Here is a 20,542-nt window from a genome sequence, read left to right on the forward strand (position 1 = left end):
TCCAAAGTTAACAAAGTTTCTTTCCTTGTTTGTGGTAAGCTTTTTTTCTCCATAAAACTGGTTAAAGCTGGAATAAAGAAATTATGTTCAGTGGGATAAAGGAACTCTGTTTGTTAATAGCTAAAGAGTTCATCTCTGCACAGTCAGTGCTTTGTACATGAAGGCAATCTAAGATACATAACAACTTTTTTAGCTTTGAGGGAATCAGTTTTAAAATGTCACCATCTACTTATTCTAATTTGCACATTCCTGCATTTTAAAACATTAGACTAGAATGCATTACGGTACTTAGCTCACCTTGCTTCACCTTCTAAACCAGTTATAGTTGGATTTTTTTTCTCTCTTCAGTCTGGAGAAAAAGAACCATTTCATAACAGTTATTTAAGAGATGTAAAACTGTTGACTTGAAAAGTGGACATTTGACAAGATAAATAACAACCTTCTCACATTGATTCTCAACTTATTCTAAATAGGCTTATAAAGTTTTAGATCATCTAAAAGCATCTAGTAAGAAGCTGGCAAACTGGCAGGATAATATTAATACTAATGATGATCAAGTTAATCCACTTTGGATTCCACTAATCCATATTCAAATTTTCACTTTCACAGTTAATTGTATTTGTGAACGTGTGTGTGCACGCGCGCACACACACACACACACACACAAATACAATTCACAAATTCTACCTATTACTGTGTGTCAGCCCCATGAGCCATGCAAACTGAAAACTCCAGCAGAGTTATTCAAACATATCTCAAACTCACCAATTTAGACAAAGTTCATGTAACTATATTTCTAAATTATGATCTGGTGTAAAATTTACACATTAAATTACTATTCAGATAAATCAGAAATGCAAGGATCAAAAGATTTAGAAGGAAACAAGGTAAGCACTGTTTTCTTTGTGTTTATATCCAGTAGAATTACTTCAAAGTTTTTGCTATGTTTGTATCCAGAAGAATTGCTTATCTCTTCTATCCAGTTACTTCTTTAAATGAAACATAAAGTCAATACTTAGTGCTTAATCGGCATCAAATTAAATTGTATAATGTCCACACAACGTGGTCCATTGAACAAATGGAAAGTACTCCCATGCCACCTTTTTTCTGCTGTTCACAAGATTATTATTACTGACAGTTAATGTGAATTTCAAACTAATTATGGGAGTATAACAGGTATAAAGTTGTTACCTTCTGAAGGCAGGATCTAATTTAAGTAATTGAAGTTATTGTGAGAAGGGGAAAAAAGATGACTGCAGTAGTTTTCAAAGTACATTATTAAGAATGTCATACAGAAAGCACGAAATATCTCTACTCCTCCTTCAAGTTAGCTAACCACAGATGGTCTTTTCTTCAAATATTCTGACTTGCCTCAACCATCTAAACAGACTAGAACTGTGAGTTCTTGGCTGCTAGAATCTGTTTCAAGGGCTGGGATTAACAATTATCCGAGTACAGCGTAGGAGGAGAACTGATGCCTGCTCATGATTGAATACAAAGTACTGAAGACGACAGAAAGATTGAGAGGAGAAGAATGTGGCATCTGTAATCAGAGGCATCTGTAATTAATGTGTCCAAGGCCATAATCTGCTTTATGAGGTAGATAGATCACAAAACAGTAATGAGGCTACCGAAGAAGATGGATTGTTTTCTTTGTTTTTCCAAAAATATCACTTGAGACAACACTAGAAAAAAAAAACCTATAGCAAAAACATTGGGACTAAAATTAGATTTCACCATATAGTATTTTGTTTTTCTTATTACTATGTTGGAAAAAATTCTGGTCATGTAAAGTTTTCATTTCTCCGGCAGATAATGCTTAGGCCTTCTTTAATGGCAGCAGAGAGAGGCAATTTAAAATCATTTTCTTAAATTTACGTTATGACTCCCTTACTATTGCTCTGAGCAATAACAAAAAAGTGAGCTAAAACTTGGCAAATGAAGGCACTTCCAGAAAGATCACAATGCCTACCAACTACTGATTACCATACTGAAATAACAGATTGTAAAGTTCAAGTTCTAATTCTCAGTCCCGCTGTGCATTTCTTGCTTAGTACTGTCATGTTCAGTTTCATTTTGGATTCAAAGCTGTGTTTCCCCCCCAGAAATCTAATAATTTCTATACGTTGAGACTTTAGACATGTTCTTTTTTTCTCTCCAGGTGTCCTTGACTTAGAGCGAGGCAGGGAAGATTCAGTTGTCAGAATAGATAAAGTAGCTCTCAGTGTACATATTTATTGTGTATGTATGATGTGACGAACCTAAAGTGTACCAGGTATCCTTTTGGTGTACATATTCATGTATTTGGGCTAATAGCAATGTGAGAAGTGCTTGCTTTAGATAACTTTTTGTTATTAGTTGTGAAGTCGTGTTCGACCCATCGCGACCCCATAGACAATGTTCCTCCAAGCCTTCCTGTCTTCTACCATCCTCTGGAGTCCATTTAAGCTCATGCCGACTGCTTCAGTGACTCTATCCAGCCACTTCATTCCCTGTCGTCCCATTCTTCTTTTTCCCTCAGTCTTTCCCAGCATTAGGCTCTTCTCCAGTGAGTCCTCCCTTCTCATTAGGTGGCCAAAGTATTTGAGTTTCATCTTCAGGATCTGGCCTTCTAAAGAGCAGTCAGGATTGATCTCTAGGACTGACTGGTTTGGTCATCTTTGCAAGCGACTTGCAAGGAGTCTTCTCCAGCACCATAGTTCAAAGACCTCCATTCTTTGGCACTCAGCCTTTCTTATGGACCAACCTTCATAACCATACATTGCAAACCATAGCCTTGACTATACGCACTTTTGTTGGCAGGGTGATGTCTCTGCTTTTTAGTATGCTGTCTAGATTTGCCATAGCTCTCCTCCCTAAGAGCAAGCATCTTTTAATTTCTTGACTGCAGTCCCCATCTGCGGTGATATTGGAGCCCGGGAAAATAAAATCTGTCACTGCCTCCATTTCTTATATCTCCAATATTCTGGCATATGCTGTGTCTGAGAAAATATGTATTATTTATTTGGAGATCTATTTATTATTCTGTATTAAAATGAAACACTAAAAGTTTTTGGTGTTTTTTATTACATTTTATTTTGATTAAACCTCTTAGCCAAAACTCATAGATGTCCAGAACATTTATTGCAGTTCTTCATCTAGCACTTACTGTATTACTAACTGAGGCAGAGATAAGTAAGCTTTTTATCCTCTGAGTGTCATTGAAAAACCTTATTAATTGTCTGAGTGACCTGACCCAAATTGCTATAGTCTTATAAGACTGTCAATTTTGAAATTTTGCATAAATTTACAAAACTAGTAAAATTGCACAATTATCATGAACATTTTGTCTTATTTTGCCTCAAAGGGCGTCGGACCCTACAATACACTATGTTGTTCATTTCAGAGTGCTATATTGTATTTTAATTCAAGTTAAGGTTTATTTATTTTAAAAGAGATTTCATATTCAGTTCAATGTATTCAATGCATTCAGTTCATTTTTACTTGATTTTTGTTTTTTACTAGACAATACTTTTATAGTTCTCCAGATGGCATTTCTTGGCATTGTTGAGCTTGTAGTGACAGCACCGCCCTACTAAGTAGAATGTTAATCAGAAGACATAAAATCAGACTGATGTAGTAAATTGAGGAGTTAGTAATAAAAAGTACAGGATGTTCTTTTATATCATGTCATGTTGTTTGCTCATAAACATCTATGTCCCTATAGATGTTGATAAGCTACCCTTCCCAGCAGTTCCACCCAGTTCAGTAAATGAAAAATGCTGGGAATATTAATTCTGCAAAATCTACAGAGCCAATACTGTCCACATTTGCATAATCCAAAATTATTCTTTGCTCTTGTACTTAGAGGTATTCAGAGGAGATCGTTCACAACACTTGCAGTTGTTATCTTACCCTTTTACTAAAAGACAAGAAAATATCATAGACTAGACAGCAAAAACTAGAATTTCACCAGAAGAGAATAAAAACAGCGAAAAACTCAGTTTTTTTAAAAAAAAATGATTCCTTTGAGCATTCTGCAGTTACAAAGTCATATTCATCTATGATATTAAAACCAAAGACTGGCCTTAAGATGAAAGCACAGTCACTCTTAAGAACCATAACCTTAGAATTTGATTTAGCAGAATACACCAATAAACATGAACGAAGTTAAACATGTATGACAATATGCATGCCTGAGGTTTATACAGTCTTTCAAAATATGCTGCTGTGCCTATCATACATTTTCCTCTGGAAATTTGTACATAGCTTTCAAGTACTCCCATGATCCCGTGCAAAACGTCTCCTGAGGAGTTGTTTGACAAAGATCAAACCCTTTTGCCTGCTAGCAACAGAATTATTGAAATCAGTGAAAAGAAAAGCTAGAACTAATGGACATTTTTAGCATTTGATTTTCTTTATGCAAAAATATCATTGCTTAATATTTTTGGTTAAATCTAGAGTCATGATGATGTTAGCTACCCCAATCTTTTTCACCGCAGGAATAGCATGACCAACTGTATCACGAATGAAAGCTTGCCACATGTGATAATTTGTTATCCATTTTTTTCACATTTATTTAAGAAAGGATACATTTTATATGTTATATGCAGTGCCCCAGACAGCTTAAATCAATTGAAACAGCAGCAAAAACAATCGAAGCATTGAAATGATGTAAAATAATCAGAAGTAATGAAATATGACAGAGACTCAACTGCATGATTAGTTATCAGAAGCAATCAATTAATTAATATTGATTTCTGCCAAAAAAATTAAAAAGACAACATCTAAAAGATTGAAAAAAATAGTACTAGGTACCAGAATTTCACACAATGTGATAAAGACCAATCAGGCATATCAAAAATTAGGAATTCTACATAGCTATATTTAGAGGTGTGAGGATAACATATCTGAATTATAATTTAAACCCCCCAAAAAAGCTATTTTAGTGACTCAAATTATTTTCACTTATACATTTTATGCATTTTTCCTAATATGTTTATTCAATTCAGCTGCACATCTGCATGTACAGCTCAACCTGGTCTATATAATTTGCCTTGAAATTTCAGAGATAAAATCTTTAACAAGCATATGACATTTTCTAAATATGAATTCTCATGTGATATAATATTCTTACAAGATTTGGTTCCAAAGATAAGCCATAATTTTCCCTCTTTGTCCCTACTGTTAGGTAATCTAAATTGCTTGTCTCACCAGAAATCACTGCTGACCTTGAGAGCAGTTACTAGATTCCCCATATCCATGTATTTTAAAGAAACAAATCCAAATTACATCTTAATCATATTACGGAACTGAGGGTTACTGTTTCATCCCTTGGTGTTAACTCTCACATTTGCTAGAAAAGAGTCTCAAGAGAGAAAAGTGATGAGGCTGAAAATGTCCCCAAAAGCATTAATTAGTGTTTTCCAAATCTCCCTTTTTCATACAAGCTTAAAAATTCCACAGCTGAATAAAACCTCAGGGGTTTCTAGCACATCATTTTTGTTCACTGTTTTCTTCTTCTCCTGAAGAGGTAGGCCATATTTCGTGGAGGATAGGCCTACTAGTACTTGAAGATGCTTCTTGCAAGCTTTTGTGAGGAAATCAAAGTGTGTGTGAAGCAGTGGGAAATACTATTGGATCCAGAAACAGCCTTAAATCATTCAACAGAGCTTTCCTTATCTTCTTAAGAAAAAGTTACCTCAAACATGCTAAATATTCTAGATACATGTCCAAAAAGGCATCTGGTCTTTCTTCGGAGGGTTTTCCTTTCCGAAAACATTTCCCTCCTCATCCAAGAAATTTATTCAGTTCTGGTGAGAACTGAAAAAGCTCAGAACTGAAGAAGCTACTTGAATACGAAGCGAAATGTTTTCAAGGGGAAAAAAACAAGAAAACCCAGTTGCCTTTTGAAAGGCACCATGATCTGAATAATTGAGAATCTCCATAGACATACTAGATACTTGGATGGACAAAAAGTAGGCCACATTAAAGCAGATTTATTTTAATTGTCACATCAAGAAGAATTTTTGAAACATGGTTTTGAAACATTACCTGCCTTTAATTTGGATAATTTCTTTTTTTAATTCTAATTTAAATGCTATACTGTAGATTGAAACATTAATTTTGCATGAAATTAAAAAAAAAAATGTTTGCTTCCAACCATACAATTCATTGCAGTGGCTTTATTATCTTGAAGAAACATTTAATGCATTTTTCCTAGACCTGCATGGAAATAACCATACAGCAGCATGTAACATATGATAATATATCACAAAACTCCTCCAGTATCTTTTCTTCCTTTGCTTGAGTGTGTGGGCTTAGATAAAGTTAATCCTAACATTTTTAAAGCCTCAATTCCCTTGGAAGATATTTGAAAAAGTGCCAGTCAAGACGATATCTTGTAATGACGACAGTGTGTCATCAAACTCAGAGAAAAAGAATGGAGCATCCCATCTTTGAGACTTTCTTCAGTTTCAATGCTTCGAATTATATGACTATTTGCAAAGGAAAAAATTCATAATAAAATGTAAGTGTACCTAATTCCTTTCAGAGAATTTCTGACACCCCCCCCCCTTTTCTTTCTCTCTCTGCAGTCTGTTCCCAGTTCTCCAAAGGGGTCTATGCTATCTTTGGCTTCTATGAGAGGAGGACTGTCAACATGCTCACGTCCTTCTGTGGGGCACTACATGTCTGCTTTGTAACACCCAGCTTCCCTGTTGACACATCCAATCAATTTGTTATTCAGCTGCGCCCTGAACTTCAGGATGCCCTCATCAGTGTCATTGAATATTACAAGTGCCAGAAGTTTATGTACATTTATGATGCTGACCGGGGTAAGTCTGACTGAGCTGTGGGACAAATGAAGAATTGGATTGGGATAGAGAGATTGTGTTCTTATTAAATGTGAGAAATACAGAAGATACTGCAAATCTAATTTGTTCCACATAATGCATTAAGTTACACTAATTAAATCACCATATCATAGTGGACTTGTCCAGCCACCAACATATACAAAATGGGAACAATAATGCTGATCTAATGTACCATTTGATATAAACATTATGTGAACATATATTGTAAATGTATCATGTAGATGTTCGATATTAAAATGCTGCCTCTTACCTTCAATTTATTGATTGAGATCATGAGGTGTATATATAGAAATTAAGCATTTCGGAAAGCTATGATTTTGTTGACTGTCATAGAAAAGAGAAAGATAAAGCAGCCATTCCTATGAATTGATCTGATCTGATCTTATCCTATCAGGTTTGTCAGTGCTGCAGAAGGTGTTGGATACAGCTGCAGAGAAAAACTGGCAGGTAACAGCAGTCAACATTATGACAACAACAGAAGAGGACTATAAGTCACTTTTCCAAAATTTGGAGAAGAAGAAGGAACGGGTCGTGGTTGTTGACTGTGAATCAGAACGACTAAATGCTATCTTAGGCAAGGTAGGTTTTAATTTGTGCACAAATAAGGCAAGATGGTCTTCAGTCCCAGATTTAAAACAATAATGGCACTTACAGTATAGTGGATTCAAGGTTCCCCTTTTAGTTAAAATCTGAGGCCCACAAGATTGCTCAAAAACATTTCTTGTCAGATCTGATTACTGAAAGCAAAATACTCAGAGGCTTACTTCTTCCTCCATTTAGGTTGTCCTTTCAAAGATGTAACTCCATGAAACCTAGCTTTTTTTATGGCAATAGCACTTCTGTGGGCTAGGCAGTGGGATCTTCACATTAAGATTGGTATCTATGGATGCAGGATCAAGAGCATTAGAGCATGCTTCTACTTTGGTTATGGTGCTAGGATCTGCTTTTAGAAATGTTGGAAATGTTGCCCTGACTGCCCCCCCCTTCCTCCTCCTCCTCCTCCTCCTCCTCCTCCTCCTCCTCCTCCTCCTCCTCCTCCTCCTCCTCCTCCTCCTAGAATACAAGAATACAATAGCAGAGTTGGAAGGGACCTTGGAGGTCTTCTAGTCCAACCTCCTGCCTAGGCAGGAAACCCTATACAGTTTCAGACAAATGGCTATTCAACATCATCTTAAAGACTTCCAGTGTTGGGGCATTCACAACTTCTGGAGGCAAGCTGTTCCACTGATTAATTGTTCTAACTGTCAGGAAATTTCTCCTCAGTTCTAAGTTGCTTCTCTCCTTGATTAGTTTCCACCCATTGCTTCTTGTCCTACCCTCAGGTGCCTTGGAGAATAGTTTGACTCCCTCTTCTTTGTGGCAACCCCTGAGATATTGGAACAATGCTATCATGTCTCCCCTAGTCCTTTCTCTTAAGCTAAACATACCCAGTTCCTGCAACCGTTCTTCATATGTTTTAGACTCCAGTCCCCTAATCATCTTTGTTGCTCTTCTCTGCACTCTTTATAGAGTCTCCACATCTTTTCTACATCGTGGCGACCAAAACTGAATGCAGTATTCCAAGTGTGGCCTTACCGAGGCATTATAAAGTGGTATTAACACTTCACGTGATCTTGATTCTATCCCTCTGTTTATGCAGCCTAGAACTGTGTTGGCTTTTTTGGCAGCTGCTGCACACTGCTGGCTCTTATTTAAATGGTTGTCCACTAGGACTCCAAGATCCCTTTCACAGTTACTACTGTTGAGCAAGGTACCACATATACTGTACCTGTGCATTTGGTTTTTGTTGCCTAAATGTAGAACCTTATTCTTTTCACCATTGAATTTCATTTTATTAGATAGTGCCAATGTTTAAGTTTGTCAAGATCCTTCTGTATCTTAAGCCTATCTTCTGAAGTGTTGTCTATTCCTGCCAGCTTGGTGTCATCTGCAAATTTGATGAGTTCCCCATTTATTCCCTCATCCAAATCATTGATGAAGATGTTGAAGAGTACTGGACCTAAAACAGAGCCTTTGGGTACTCCACTGCATACTTCCCTCCATGAAGATGCAGTTCCATTGAGAACTACACGTTGAGTGCGGTTGGTCAGCCAGTTACAAATCCATCTGGTGGTGATGCTGTCTAACCCACATTCTTCAACTTTATCTAGTAGTAGGTTATGGTCTACCTTATCAAATGCCTTACTGAAGTTCAAGTAAACTATATTGATGACATTCCTCTGGTCCACTAATTTTGGCACATTATCAAAGAATGCAATAAGATTAGTCTGGCGTGATCTGTTTTTGACAAACCCATGTTGGCTTTTGGCTATTACTTTGTTTGCTTCTAGGTGTTCGCTAATTCGTTGCTTGATTATCTTTTCCAGAATCTTCCCTGGTATTGAGGTCAGGCTGATAGGTCTGTAGTTTCCTGGGTCTGTTTTTACTTCCTTTTTTGAAGATGGGAACCACATCAGTTCTTTTCCAGTCCTCCAGGATCTCTGAAAGATATAGTTCAGTGGTTCTGAGATCTCGTCTGCCAGTTCCTTCAGAACCCTGGAGTGTAATCCATCTGGTCCTGGTGATTTGAACTAGTCTAGTGTAGACAGGTGCTCACTTACCATTTTCTTCCCTATTTCAACTTGTGTTCCTTATCTGATTTTTATGGTGCTGTTTTTGATAGGTTGTACTGTTTTATCCCTTTGTGTAAAGACAGATGCAAAAAATGAATTAAATAGTTCTGCTGTTGCTTGTCACTTTCTTCCCACTTTCTCCCAGCAATGGACCAATTGTTTCCTTAACCTTTTTCTTGTTTTTAACATGTTGGAAGAAGCTTTTTTGTTATTTTTTACTTTTGTGGCAAGCCTTTCTTCATTGTGAGCCTTAGCTTTCTCACTTCATCTTTACATGCTCGGGCTATTTGCTGATATTCTGCCTTAGTCATTTCCCCTCTTTCCACTTTTTATACTTATCTGTCTTTCAAATAATCCTCCTCTTCTTCCTCTTCTTTCTTCTTCTTCTTCTTCTTCTTCTTCTTCTTATTATTATTATTATTATTATTATTATTATTATTATTATTATTATTATTATTATTATTATTATTATTTTCTTCTTCTTTTTGATAAGGATAGGGATACCACATATGAAAATTTCTGGATAGTAATGAGCAATTTTAAAGAATAGCAAAGTAATTCATTACTCTAAGATACTTTGTAGCTTTTTGCTATGAGAGCCTAATATAATAAGGATCTTTTTGGAATACAATATTTATTTATGTATTATTTACTGAAGGCGCAACATAATAGAAATGGTCTCCTAAAATATTAATATCAAAGTCTAACCTAATTTAATCTAATCCAATCTAATAATATATCAAGACTAAAATACAATTACCAATACACCATTTTATATGGCTTTATGAAGCAAAACAAGAAAAAATAAAATATTATTTGGAAATTATTCCTAGATTTGAGCCTTATTATTGACAATTAAACACCATAAATGTGGGAACAAGTCCTATTTTAAAAGAGATTTAATTCTTTTTAATAAATGCTACAACATGAAGATGCTCTTGTTGCCATGGTTATTATAAAAATATAAAGCTATGGGTTGTTTTAAATTTATGAAAGTGATTAAAGGTAGATTTGAATCTGGGTTCCCCAGCTATAGTCTAGCATATTTGATGGTACCCTGGACTAGACCTCTGGGATACACAATAAAATCATATGTACACATGACACAAAACTGCACTTACGATATATATTGCACAAGTGGTTTCAGAAATAATTGCCCATGTAGAAACGTGGCTGGCATAGCCCAGAAGGCATACAGAAGTACAGATGTACTGCAGAAATAAATGGAAGTGTTTTGAAAATCCCTGTAGAGATTGTAGGCCAGCTCTGCAATATTAAATACTATCCATGACAAAACAGCTGCTGTGCTGTAACTCTGGGGTTAGAGTGTTGATCAAATTAATCACACTTTTTCTCTGGGCTCCTCCCATCTGTTTATTCATATTCACTTGTTGCATTACATCTGAAACCTGAGGTTTGAATCGCAAATGGTTGGGGAACAGCTCTTTCATTTAGAGGCATTCAGTAGGGCAGTAACAAAGAATTCTCAGTTGTTCATATAGACTGTACAGCTGGAATGTGGAAGTGAAAAGGAAAGGGGTCTTTCACAACTCTAATGAAGAAGTTTGCTTTCTGTCTCTGTGGAAAACTATGAAAATAATATATAAAGGCATTAGAAATATATACATACTTAAAAAATATTTGCCTTACGCAAGTATACTGCATATACTAACTGGGTTTTTTAAAAATCACATTACATCATATTTTTCTTTGTCATAATTATTTCACTTTTTGTTAACACACTTATGTGTTTCTTCTTATCGTCCTCCTGCTTCCCCCCTCCTTGGCAATGTATCACCATCACTATTATTAGGTTTTGCTTTTTTACTCATTTTTATTAATTATAAAGCTGAATGAATGAATGAATGCTACACAGTGAGAGTCTAAATGAAAAACTTTCTCACGTGCTCCTACCCTCTAAATTTTCACTTCCTGACAGCTGCATTTTGGAGCCTTTTTCTTGATTAATGCAAATACTACAACTCAAAAGCAGACATGTATACAAGCACAATATTGGATTTGCAAGTTTAGAAATGCCTCCTTTCATATCCTTTTTGGGGAAAAGCCACCAGAAGCCAGAAGTTAACCGAGGAATGCATTCTTTTTCTTAGTAGAAATGCAAGAAGCTTCATGCCCTAGAAAGGAACCAATCTGCAGTGCTTCCAGACATATTTGCTTCAGTCATTATTTAATTATCCTACCCAGAAGATCCGTATAGTTGGAAAGGTGGTGGTGGAGCCTTACTTTTTGTATCTGCTCTGATAACACTAATAGAGGTACAAGGATATTAGTATAGGAGTCAGGCAGCTTTTAAGGTGTACTCAAGAGCATTCAGACTGGAAAACTTTAAAGCAGGTGAGCCAGTTAAGGTAGAAACAAGTGTCCAATAAGAACTAATCCATTTGGTGATCATTGTAATGCTGAGGAATTTTATGACATTATGTAGCATTCTCCAGTCTTACCTGGGGAATTGATATTTAATTGAAAAACCAAGAAAGAAAAGGGAGGAAAATGTGGAATAGAATGTCTTTGTTTTGGGTATGTTCTTATTTATAGCTGGAATTCTCATAAAAGAAATAGAGAGAGTAGAAACTGGCACAAATAGTTCACAACTGCTTTCCATCTTGCCATTCAAAAATAGGTAACACTGTTACAACTCTTCTGATCAATGTAAATCAGAAATATATGGAACAGAAAGAATTCACCAAGGCAATTATATTGATTTCACTAAGTCAATAAACCAAGAAACATGGGAGTATTGGAAGCCATTAAATGGTTTACATTGACAAATTATATGCGTTTATATCCAGATGATAGTGAAGTGAGAATGGTTAATGGTTCCTTAGGCAATGGTTAATGTTCCTTAGATAGGAAAATCATATATTAAAGTACCGATCTACAGTCATTCTTTTGCAGTGCAGTTGGAGTGCTCTCGACATTATATAACACAGGAAGATTAAGTGTAATCATGACCATTGTGTAGGAATGCTTATTTAAATTTCACTTCAATTTCAAGAATTATCATTGTATTTCTAGAATAATGAAAACAATTATATAATTTCCGTATGCTGCAAATAGATCATACTAGAAGGAAAATGCCTGTTGCATATAAGGCACAACAAGAATTAATGCCTTTCTGTTTACTTGTATGTTTAAGATAAGCAATTTGTATCTTCTTCCCATTCTGTAGGAGATATAGGCTAGAGGTTATAAAGGACACTTCTCAAGATTTCCACTGTGTTCATCATTGCATAAATAACCCCAGTTGTTTAGACTTTGATAAAGTGGCTGTGTATATGTGACAGAAGTTATGGACTGAACTACAGTCAAGATTTTTTTAAATGATCGGTCATATTTTAATGCATAAAGTTCATAAACAATTTGTCATTTTCTCAATACATGTTAACTATAAATTCCAGAATGAAATTTCTAAGTTCAGAATTATATACTTTTACAAAAACAATTTTAAAAAAACCATGTACAACTGTACGTTGTATGTGAGCTCCCAGAAGTCTTATTATTTATTCTGTTAAAAGCCGAATGAATGGCTTACGTAATGGTGAACCTATGATACACATGTTAAAGATGACATGCCATAACATTTTGAGTGACCGGCCAGATTTCACAACACCTGACAACTATTTTTTGAAAGCACATCACATTCTCATATGATTTTCGAGGAGACCCCGTGAGAATGAATTGTGCTCTTCTGCAGATTCTAGTGCCTCCAAAATTGCAGGAGAATGGAGCATGATTTTGCAGTTTTCAGAAGCTGCAGAAGTGCTCCAAAGTGACTTCAAGAATGAAGACCTTATGTGCCTGGAGTTGTCTCAAAGTCTCGCTATTTTTTTAAAATATATATATATATATTTTGGGGGGGGGGGGAGGGTGACATGCCAGCAAATTCAAATTAAGTACTTGCCAAATTTTTGGCAGACCGAGCCCAAAAGGTTCACCATTGCTGGCTTAGTCCAACCTTTCCTAACCCGGATAACATTCTGAACAGTGACGTGCAGTCAGGTGAGGCAAGTGAGGCACAGTTTAAGCTCTCATCATCAGGGCACCGAGTCATTCAATGGGAAACTTGCCCTTTGAGAGGAATGACCCAGCTTGGCTCCGGCTTTCGATCTGCTGCCCAATGACCGAACGGAGAACGGAAGAGGCAGGAGAGACAAAGCAGGAGCCAAGCCGAGTCATTCCTTCCAAGAGGCAAGTTTCCTATCGAATGACTCGCTGCCCTAGACTCGAGGCTCCAGTCCAGCTTGCGGTGCTTGCAGCCCCCGCCAGCTCCTCCAGGGACTCCCAAGCTCGGCACCAGAGAGCCGCCGCAAGAGAGGCCAGCCAGGTTGCCCGGGTGGCAGCAGAGGTTCCCTTTGTTCTTTCGGGTGCGGGAAGCGGGGGGGAGAGGCTTCCTCTGCTTCGTCCGCTCCCTATCTGCGCTGCCCTCGCCCGACAAGCGTGCCCCTGATTCCGCGCAGCTCTGGCAGGCGGTGCCGTGGCCGAATCCCAGGGCGGAGGATGGCAGGGAGCAACTGAGCATGCCTGACTGTGGAATTCTGGGAGTTGAAGTCCACAAGTCTAAAAAAATTGCTGCCTCACCAGCTATAAACCTCACTGCACGTCACTGATTCTGAATATGTGAATTTTAACTCCCAGAATTCTTCACAAAGGTGGCTGACATTTCTGGAATTTGAAATCTACATTTCAAAGGGCATCCAGATCGGAAAAGTCTGGGGTGGTCGGTAGAGGAAGTCTGATCATTTAAAAAAATGTTCTCGCCGTTTGAGTTAGATCCAGATTTAATCAAATTTTGGAGAACTTTTAACAACAATGGCTTAGAAATACTTGTAAACAAAATCTCTTCTTTTCCAGTGGCCTTATTAAAATCATTATTAAAATATGTTCAATTTCAATGCATCTTGTTTCAGTGTGACCTAACTTTCAATCCAGCCTAGTTATCCTTTCAGTGCATAGTTCTAGTTTTGCTTGATTTTTTTTTTAAATAATTGCATTTCTTGTATCTATGAGCCCATGTAACTCCAGGAATTCGCAGTGATCAATCTTAGGGCTTTTTCTCAGCTGCTGAATTGAAGTGCTCTCCACCCATACTTGAGTTGGCAGAAATCTATACTGGCATGAAATTGCTGTCCCTATTGCCAGTTCCTATTTGGTCTCTGTTGCCTATATTTCAAATCATCACAGTCCCCAGATTGCTGACCAAGAAAATGAGTGACATGGATTACACACACCTTGGAATAAAGAGGAAAATACTCTTTTAATCCCTGAAGAGCTAAGAACAAATTTTGACTGCCTCATTCATGGATTGAGATGTGATAATGCCGTAGCCAGAGCCAACAGCAGAAAAACATGGTGTTGTCATGTCACGCTTGGCTGTCACTAGGTACAAGTGGGATAAGGCTCAAAATGAAATAAACAAGTTCTCTTTCGGGCATTGCAGCAAAGCAAAGAAACAATTAATTCTGCATTCTGTTTTACCAAATGTGAAGATGCATCTGGGCAGTATGTTCATAAACATTGCCTGATGATCACAATCAATTGGCTTGTGAGACAAAGAGCACATGGTTGTTAATGCTTGTGACCTACTTGAAGGTATCCCATATTTTCATTTTCATTTGAGGATGATAATATTTTTATTTTTCAATCTCTGTTGCATGTTGCTACCATATGGTAGTATGCATACCACAAGGTGTATTTGAATGTAGCATGAGCTATAGTCTTTAAGCATCTTCAGTCCCAGTGAAATGTTTCTTATTTCCTCCACAAACAGGGTAAAATTATTAGAGAGGCATTTCTCAATTTCTCAGTAAATTGTTTTTGTGCTTTATTTTTCTAATTACAGATAATCAAGCTTGAAAAAAATGGGATAGGATACCACTATATTCTTGCAACTTTGGTAAGATGGATCTCACTTACTCTTTACCTATAATGTGTATGTTTAGATAATTTCCTCTTTACTAATTGTAAAAGATGCTGCATACCTAGGAATATTCTTCAGCATATTGTTATAATATGTGGTGGTAGTCTAATAGATTATTGTAAGTAAGTGGCAGGGACGTGTGGTCAGGGGAGGCAGGGGAGGCAGAGCCTCACCACTCTCATCATGAAAAGAAAAAAAAGGGGGAAAGGCACACATGGTTCGATTCCCTGCCTTTCTGAAGGGGACCGCGGAGCGTGCTCCGCCGGCTTGCACTCTGTGGTCCCGCGGCTCCCACTCCACTGTCCCCTTCATGTTGACTCAGGAAGGCGGGGAATGGGACCACGTGTGCAGGAGGCTTAGGCTGCCTCAGCCTCCTGCACACGTGGTCCCATTCTCCGCCTTCCTGATGATGTCACCAGCCTCACCAGCCATAAACCTCACTGCACGTCACTGGTAATTGGATATCTAACATAAACTAGCCCAGAATTAATAAAAGGAGCAGGAAAATAAGTTCTTTCTTCACTTATCTCTTGATTCTCATAATTTCAGTTTATTCTTTAACATTCCTAGCAATGAATCTGCATGGCATCATCTTAACTCTGTTCATGGTTTTTGTTAAGCTATTTGAGTCAAATGCTGAGGAAGATTCTCAATCCTCAAGGTAGACCTCTCTGGCAGTTGAGTCATGACAACCGGACTTATTTTCTTGTTGGTTTGAGACATTTTGAGACATTCCAAGAATTCCATTCTTCTGTCTGAACAAGACGATTCGGGGAATCAGAGTGGGTAGAGAGTTGTTGGAATGTGCCAACTCCCAAAATTCTTAGGCATATTCCCACACCAACCTCAGGGTTTCTTCCTTCAAATTTGTGGCAATATGTCTATGAAGATTTTCAGTCATCCAGGTAGAATTGTCTGGAAGATGAGTCATGGCAGCTAAAGTTACTTTCTTGTAGGTTTAAGATATTCCATATTTTTTGGAGTATAAGATGCACTGGAGTATAAGACGCACCAAGATTTTGAAGAGGCAAATTTTAAAAAAGTTTTTGCACTCTGCAGACATCCCCAAAACAGCCCATTTTTCACAAAAACACTCTCGTGTTTCATCAAAAAAGGGCACCCATAGCCTTTAGTAGGCTTGTAGAGTGCTCCTGGGGGCTGGGGGGCAAAATTAGCAAAAAAACAGCTCATTGTTCACTCATTTCTGCCCTCCCCAGCCCCCAGGAGCACTCTGTAAGCCTCCTAAAGGCTATGCATGGCCATTTTGGTGAAGGGGGCGGGCTTTCAGGAGGCCAAAAATGCTGTACTCAGTGTATAAGACACACCCAGATTTTCACCCTCTGTTTTGAGGAAAAGTTGCGTCCTATACTCCGAAAAATACTATAATTTGCACAAACTTTTTCTCTATGGTGAAAAAAAAAGTGATTTTAGACTGTTTTTATGGAGGATTCCCTTTGGAGACAAATAAATTAAAAATAAGGGATTAACTTTTAATGTGGAAAAAATAATCTGAAATTAAGGGATGAAGAAGAAGATGATGATGATATACTCATCCCTTTGTTGTGATGTGTAAGATTTTTTCACTTATTTAAAAAAGGAAAAAAATAATGCTGCACATTGCAGCCCCAGTTGAACCTCAACATCATCATGGCAATGGTGTAGTTTGTTGGATGCTGTCACCATCATTTGTAGCTTTCAAATTGTCCATCTGGCATCACCCTGGACTTAAGACAGCTTTAATTATTTCCTTTTCTCTGATGCTTTTGCCAGTGATTCCTCACCTTCTGCCCTAAGGCAAACCCATCTTTTTTCCATAGGATTTGCCCTGGAATATCTCCTGATCCCTTAACCATCTGAAATTATGTTGTTATCTGGATTCAATCTGTTTTTTTTATTTAATCAATTTATATAATTGATTAAATAAAAAAAATATTTATACAAAAGGGTTGCAGGCCCAAGTACAGAACCAGGTCTTAGTTTGGAGAACCAGCAGCAGAGATTTTGAGTAGTTCCTAGAACCGGCAAATGCCACCTCTGGCTGGCACCAAAGTGGAGTGGGAATGGAGATTTTGCAGTATCCTTCCCCTGCCACGCCCACCAAGCCACAGAACTGGTAGTAAAAAAAAATGAATTTCTCCACTGTTCTGAGTCCATCAGTCAACATTACGTAGCTTATGGGACCTGGAGCATGTCCATCATGTCTAACCAAAGAGAACGGGTAGAAACAATTAGGGAGAGATGGTCATTTAAATAACCTGATGTAAGGGGCAGAAGATATAACCTTAAGGAATAGGGGAAGAGTACAGCCAAGACAATACTTAGATAAAAGAAATTTGAGTCCAGTCACATCTCTAATCCAAGTAAACATCTCAGATGAGACCTTCCCTGGTTCTTATGAACATTAAGGGATGGAAAGATTTATTTGTACATACAAGATTCTGTTCCTATAGCCTTATAATAAAAATAGTACTGGCTTAAGTAATTTGGGTTTCTGAGTCTGGTCTACCTTAGAGGCTGACATCTTGTTTCAAGCCATAAACATGTTTAAAAGTGACTACCAGCTCACTTAATTATATGCAGAAGCACATTGTAGCCGATGCAACTTATGGTGCCACATTTGCCAAATAGCCTATTCTATTTACTACCCAGCCCTCCATGTTTTGTAATGGTTGAAGCTGCCAAATGTTCTTGAAGAGCATTTGGCAGGTTCAACTAGTGCAGAATATGCTGGCCTGGGTAGTATAGTGTGTAGTGTGTTATAGCAGTCCAGACAGGAGGTCACAAGAGAATGAACTACTATAAGCAGGCCCACCTGGTTCAGGAACAGGTGCAATTGATCCACAAAGGTGTGCAAAGACCTTCCTAAAAATGGCTGCCTCCTGCTCATCAAGCAGGAGCTGTGAGTCCAGGAGGATTTCCAGATTGTACAGTGAGTCTGTCTGAAGCAGTGCCGCTTCTTCCTGAACCAAAGATGAAAGATCTTGACAACAGAAGTTTCAAATATCCAAAGCCATTTCATTTTGCTTGGGTTGAGCCAAAGCCTGTTTCTCCCCTTGCAGGCTGCCATGGTCTCCAGGCACTGGGTCAACATGACCATGATATCACTAAGACAGTCTGGGGGTAGAAATATAAATCTAAGTAACATCAACCTACTGATGATACCTCACTCGAAACTGTCAGTTGACCTCTCCCAGCATCTTCAGTTAGATTTAAACAGGAGAAAAGAGAGAACGGAGGCCTGTATACCCACAAAGTCATATATATTGTGGTGGGCCCCCAACTGAAGAAGATTATACCTAATTTGGGCTTCATGTTTGTGAGCAATAGGCTGGATGGAAAAGTGTTGCAACATGAGAATGGATTACAATTTATTTAGAGATGAATGTTTCTGTTTCCAGGCCCCCAAACCTGAAATAAATTTTTATACCCCAAAGCTTTTTAATTTTACATGGTTTAATATTCAAGAATATTACAAGAATCAAGAGCAAATTATAAAGGTGGATAAGACATCTTTAAGCATTTAGAGAAATGTTTGTTGTCGAAAGATGTTTGGATTTGAGGCTCTTTCCTGGATTTCTTATGAGGCCTCTAGTCATTTTCTAAGGTTTGCTATCTGTATGTCAGAGGCACATGGCTTCCATATGTCTGTAGTTTCAAACTCATTTAATTTAGGCCACCACACAGCTATAAACTGGTCATAATTACTTTCACTCTCAGCTAAACTGCCTTGCATTCAGTCAGTGCACCAAAAGGGAAGTGTTCCATGTCCCATTAGAAATCCCAAGAGTCCCCTCAGCAAAATAACAGATTGGGACTTCAGTCAAGTATAACATTCGATAGTCGCCTTCTGAGTCAGTGGTAAACATTTGCTTCTTCATCAAGCAGATTAAGTGAGAGTGGACTTTGGTTTGCATCTCTTTATGCCCGAAGAAAACTAGGATCGCCTTTTAAACCATGTATAAACCACGCAGACAAGTTGCTTTATGGAGACAGATAGATTTAGAAGAAAAGAGGCAGAAAGGAGCCAGGAGGGGACATGTGCCTTCTCTATGCTCTTTGGTCTCATCTGAATCACTTAATAAATATAGACAAAGTTGCAGGAGAGGTTGCCTTACAAAGTGCTTTGTTGCGGGTACAAGCCATTTGTAAGAAATATGTGCAGAGAATCTCCTCACTGACTAGTCAAAACAAGATGTAAAGCTGCCACCAAAGATTTAACTAAAGTGACATCTAAAATGCATTGGACCGGTTTGAGTACAACCTACAAAAATAAGCTCTTGGGGAGCCCAAATAGCCTTTAAATAGCTATGTTAGCATCCATACACCCTTTAGCAGTCACTTGATGTTGCCTAAATAAGAAAGTTAAAGAAACTGAAAACTGAAAGTTCTTCAGACAAATGTCGGTGAAGATTCTCAATCAATAAGGCCTAGTGCTTCTTTCAAAGCCCAAAAGAAAATAAGACTGGTCTTTTTTTCGGGGAAACACAGTAGTTGTCTCAGAGGTGCTTTTTTCTTCAAAAGTGAGCTGGACTGTTTTTTTATTCCTTGAGAAAGAAAAGGAAAAGTTCAGTTCTGATGGCGGGGGGGGGGGGGGGATAGAAAGATAGGTACAGACAGTTGAGGCTGGTTGATGGAGGGGGATGAAGGTTAGGCTCTGATAGGATGGGAGAATGGAAGGATTGCATTCTTTGCAGTCATCTGGTTGTTAGTTCTCTCTGAGAGATGGAAGGAAGAATAAGGGGGAAATGAAAAATGAAATTTTTAGAAGAGGTCAAAAGACATTTAAAAAATACTAATGATATTTCTATTCTCCTCCTCCCACCTCCACTTTAAATGCCTAAGTCAGGGGTCAGCAACCTTAAACACCCAAAGAGCCACAAAGGTCCTAAACGGAAGCCCCCGGATCAATTCTGGAGCCGACGGGAAGACCAGTTTCCCCATCATAGAGTCTTCTCTTAGCGCGGCATCCTTTTTCCTCTACCTGTCCTAACCGAAAGCCCTATCAATTGTGGCACTGACCGGCAACAGGGAGCCGCAGCAGAGAGATGAAAGAGCCACATGCGGCTCTAGAGCCGTGGTTGTTGACCCTTGGCCTAAGTAAATGTCAATAATTGAAAACTTTAATAAGGACTGCATAA

The 20,542-nt window shown here is 38.0% G+C and overlaps 1 protein-coding gene across 3 annotated transcripts in view; it reads left to right on the plus strand.

Moving 5' to 3' along the window:
• The window catches only part of GRIA1 (glutamate ionotropic receptor AMPA type subunit 1), a 264,406-nt gene that overhangs the window by 135,502 nt on the left and 108,362 nt on the right, over positions 1-20,542 (plus strand). For all 3 annotated transcript variants that reach the window (XM_081934955.1, XM_081934954.1, XM_081934956.1), the window contains exons 3-5: positions 6,576-6,815; positions 7,249-7,433; positions 15,327-15,380. In XM_081934955.1, the coding sequence (XP_081791081.1) occupies positions 6,576-6,815; positions 7,249-7,433; positions 15,327-15,380 (479 nt within the window). The remainder of the gene's footprint in view (positions 1-6,575; positions 6,816-7,248; positions 7,434-15,326; positions 15,381-20,542) is intronic.

This window comes from Natrix helvetica (assembly GCF_964273705.1).
Source record: "Natrix helvetica genome assembly, chromosome: 1".
NCBI lineage: Eukaryota > Metazoa > Chordata > Lepidosauria > Squamata > Natricidae > Natrix > Natrix helvetica.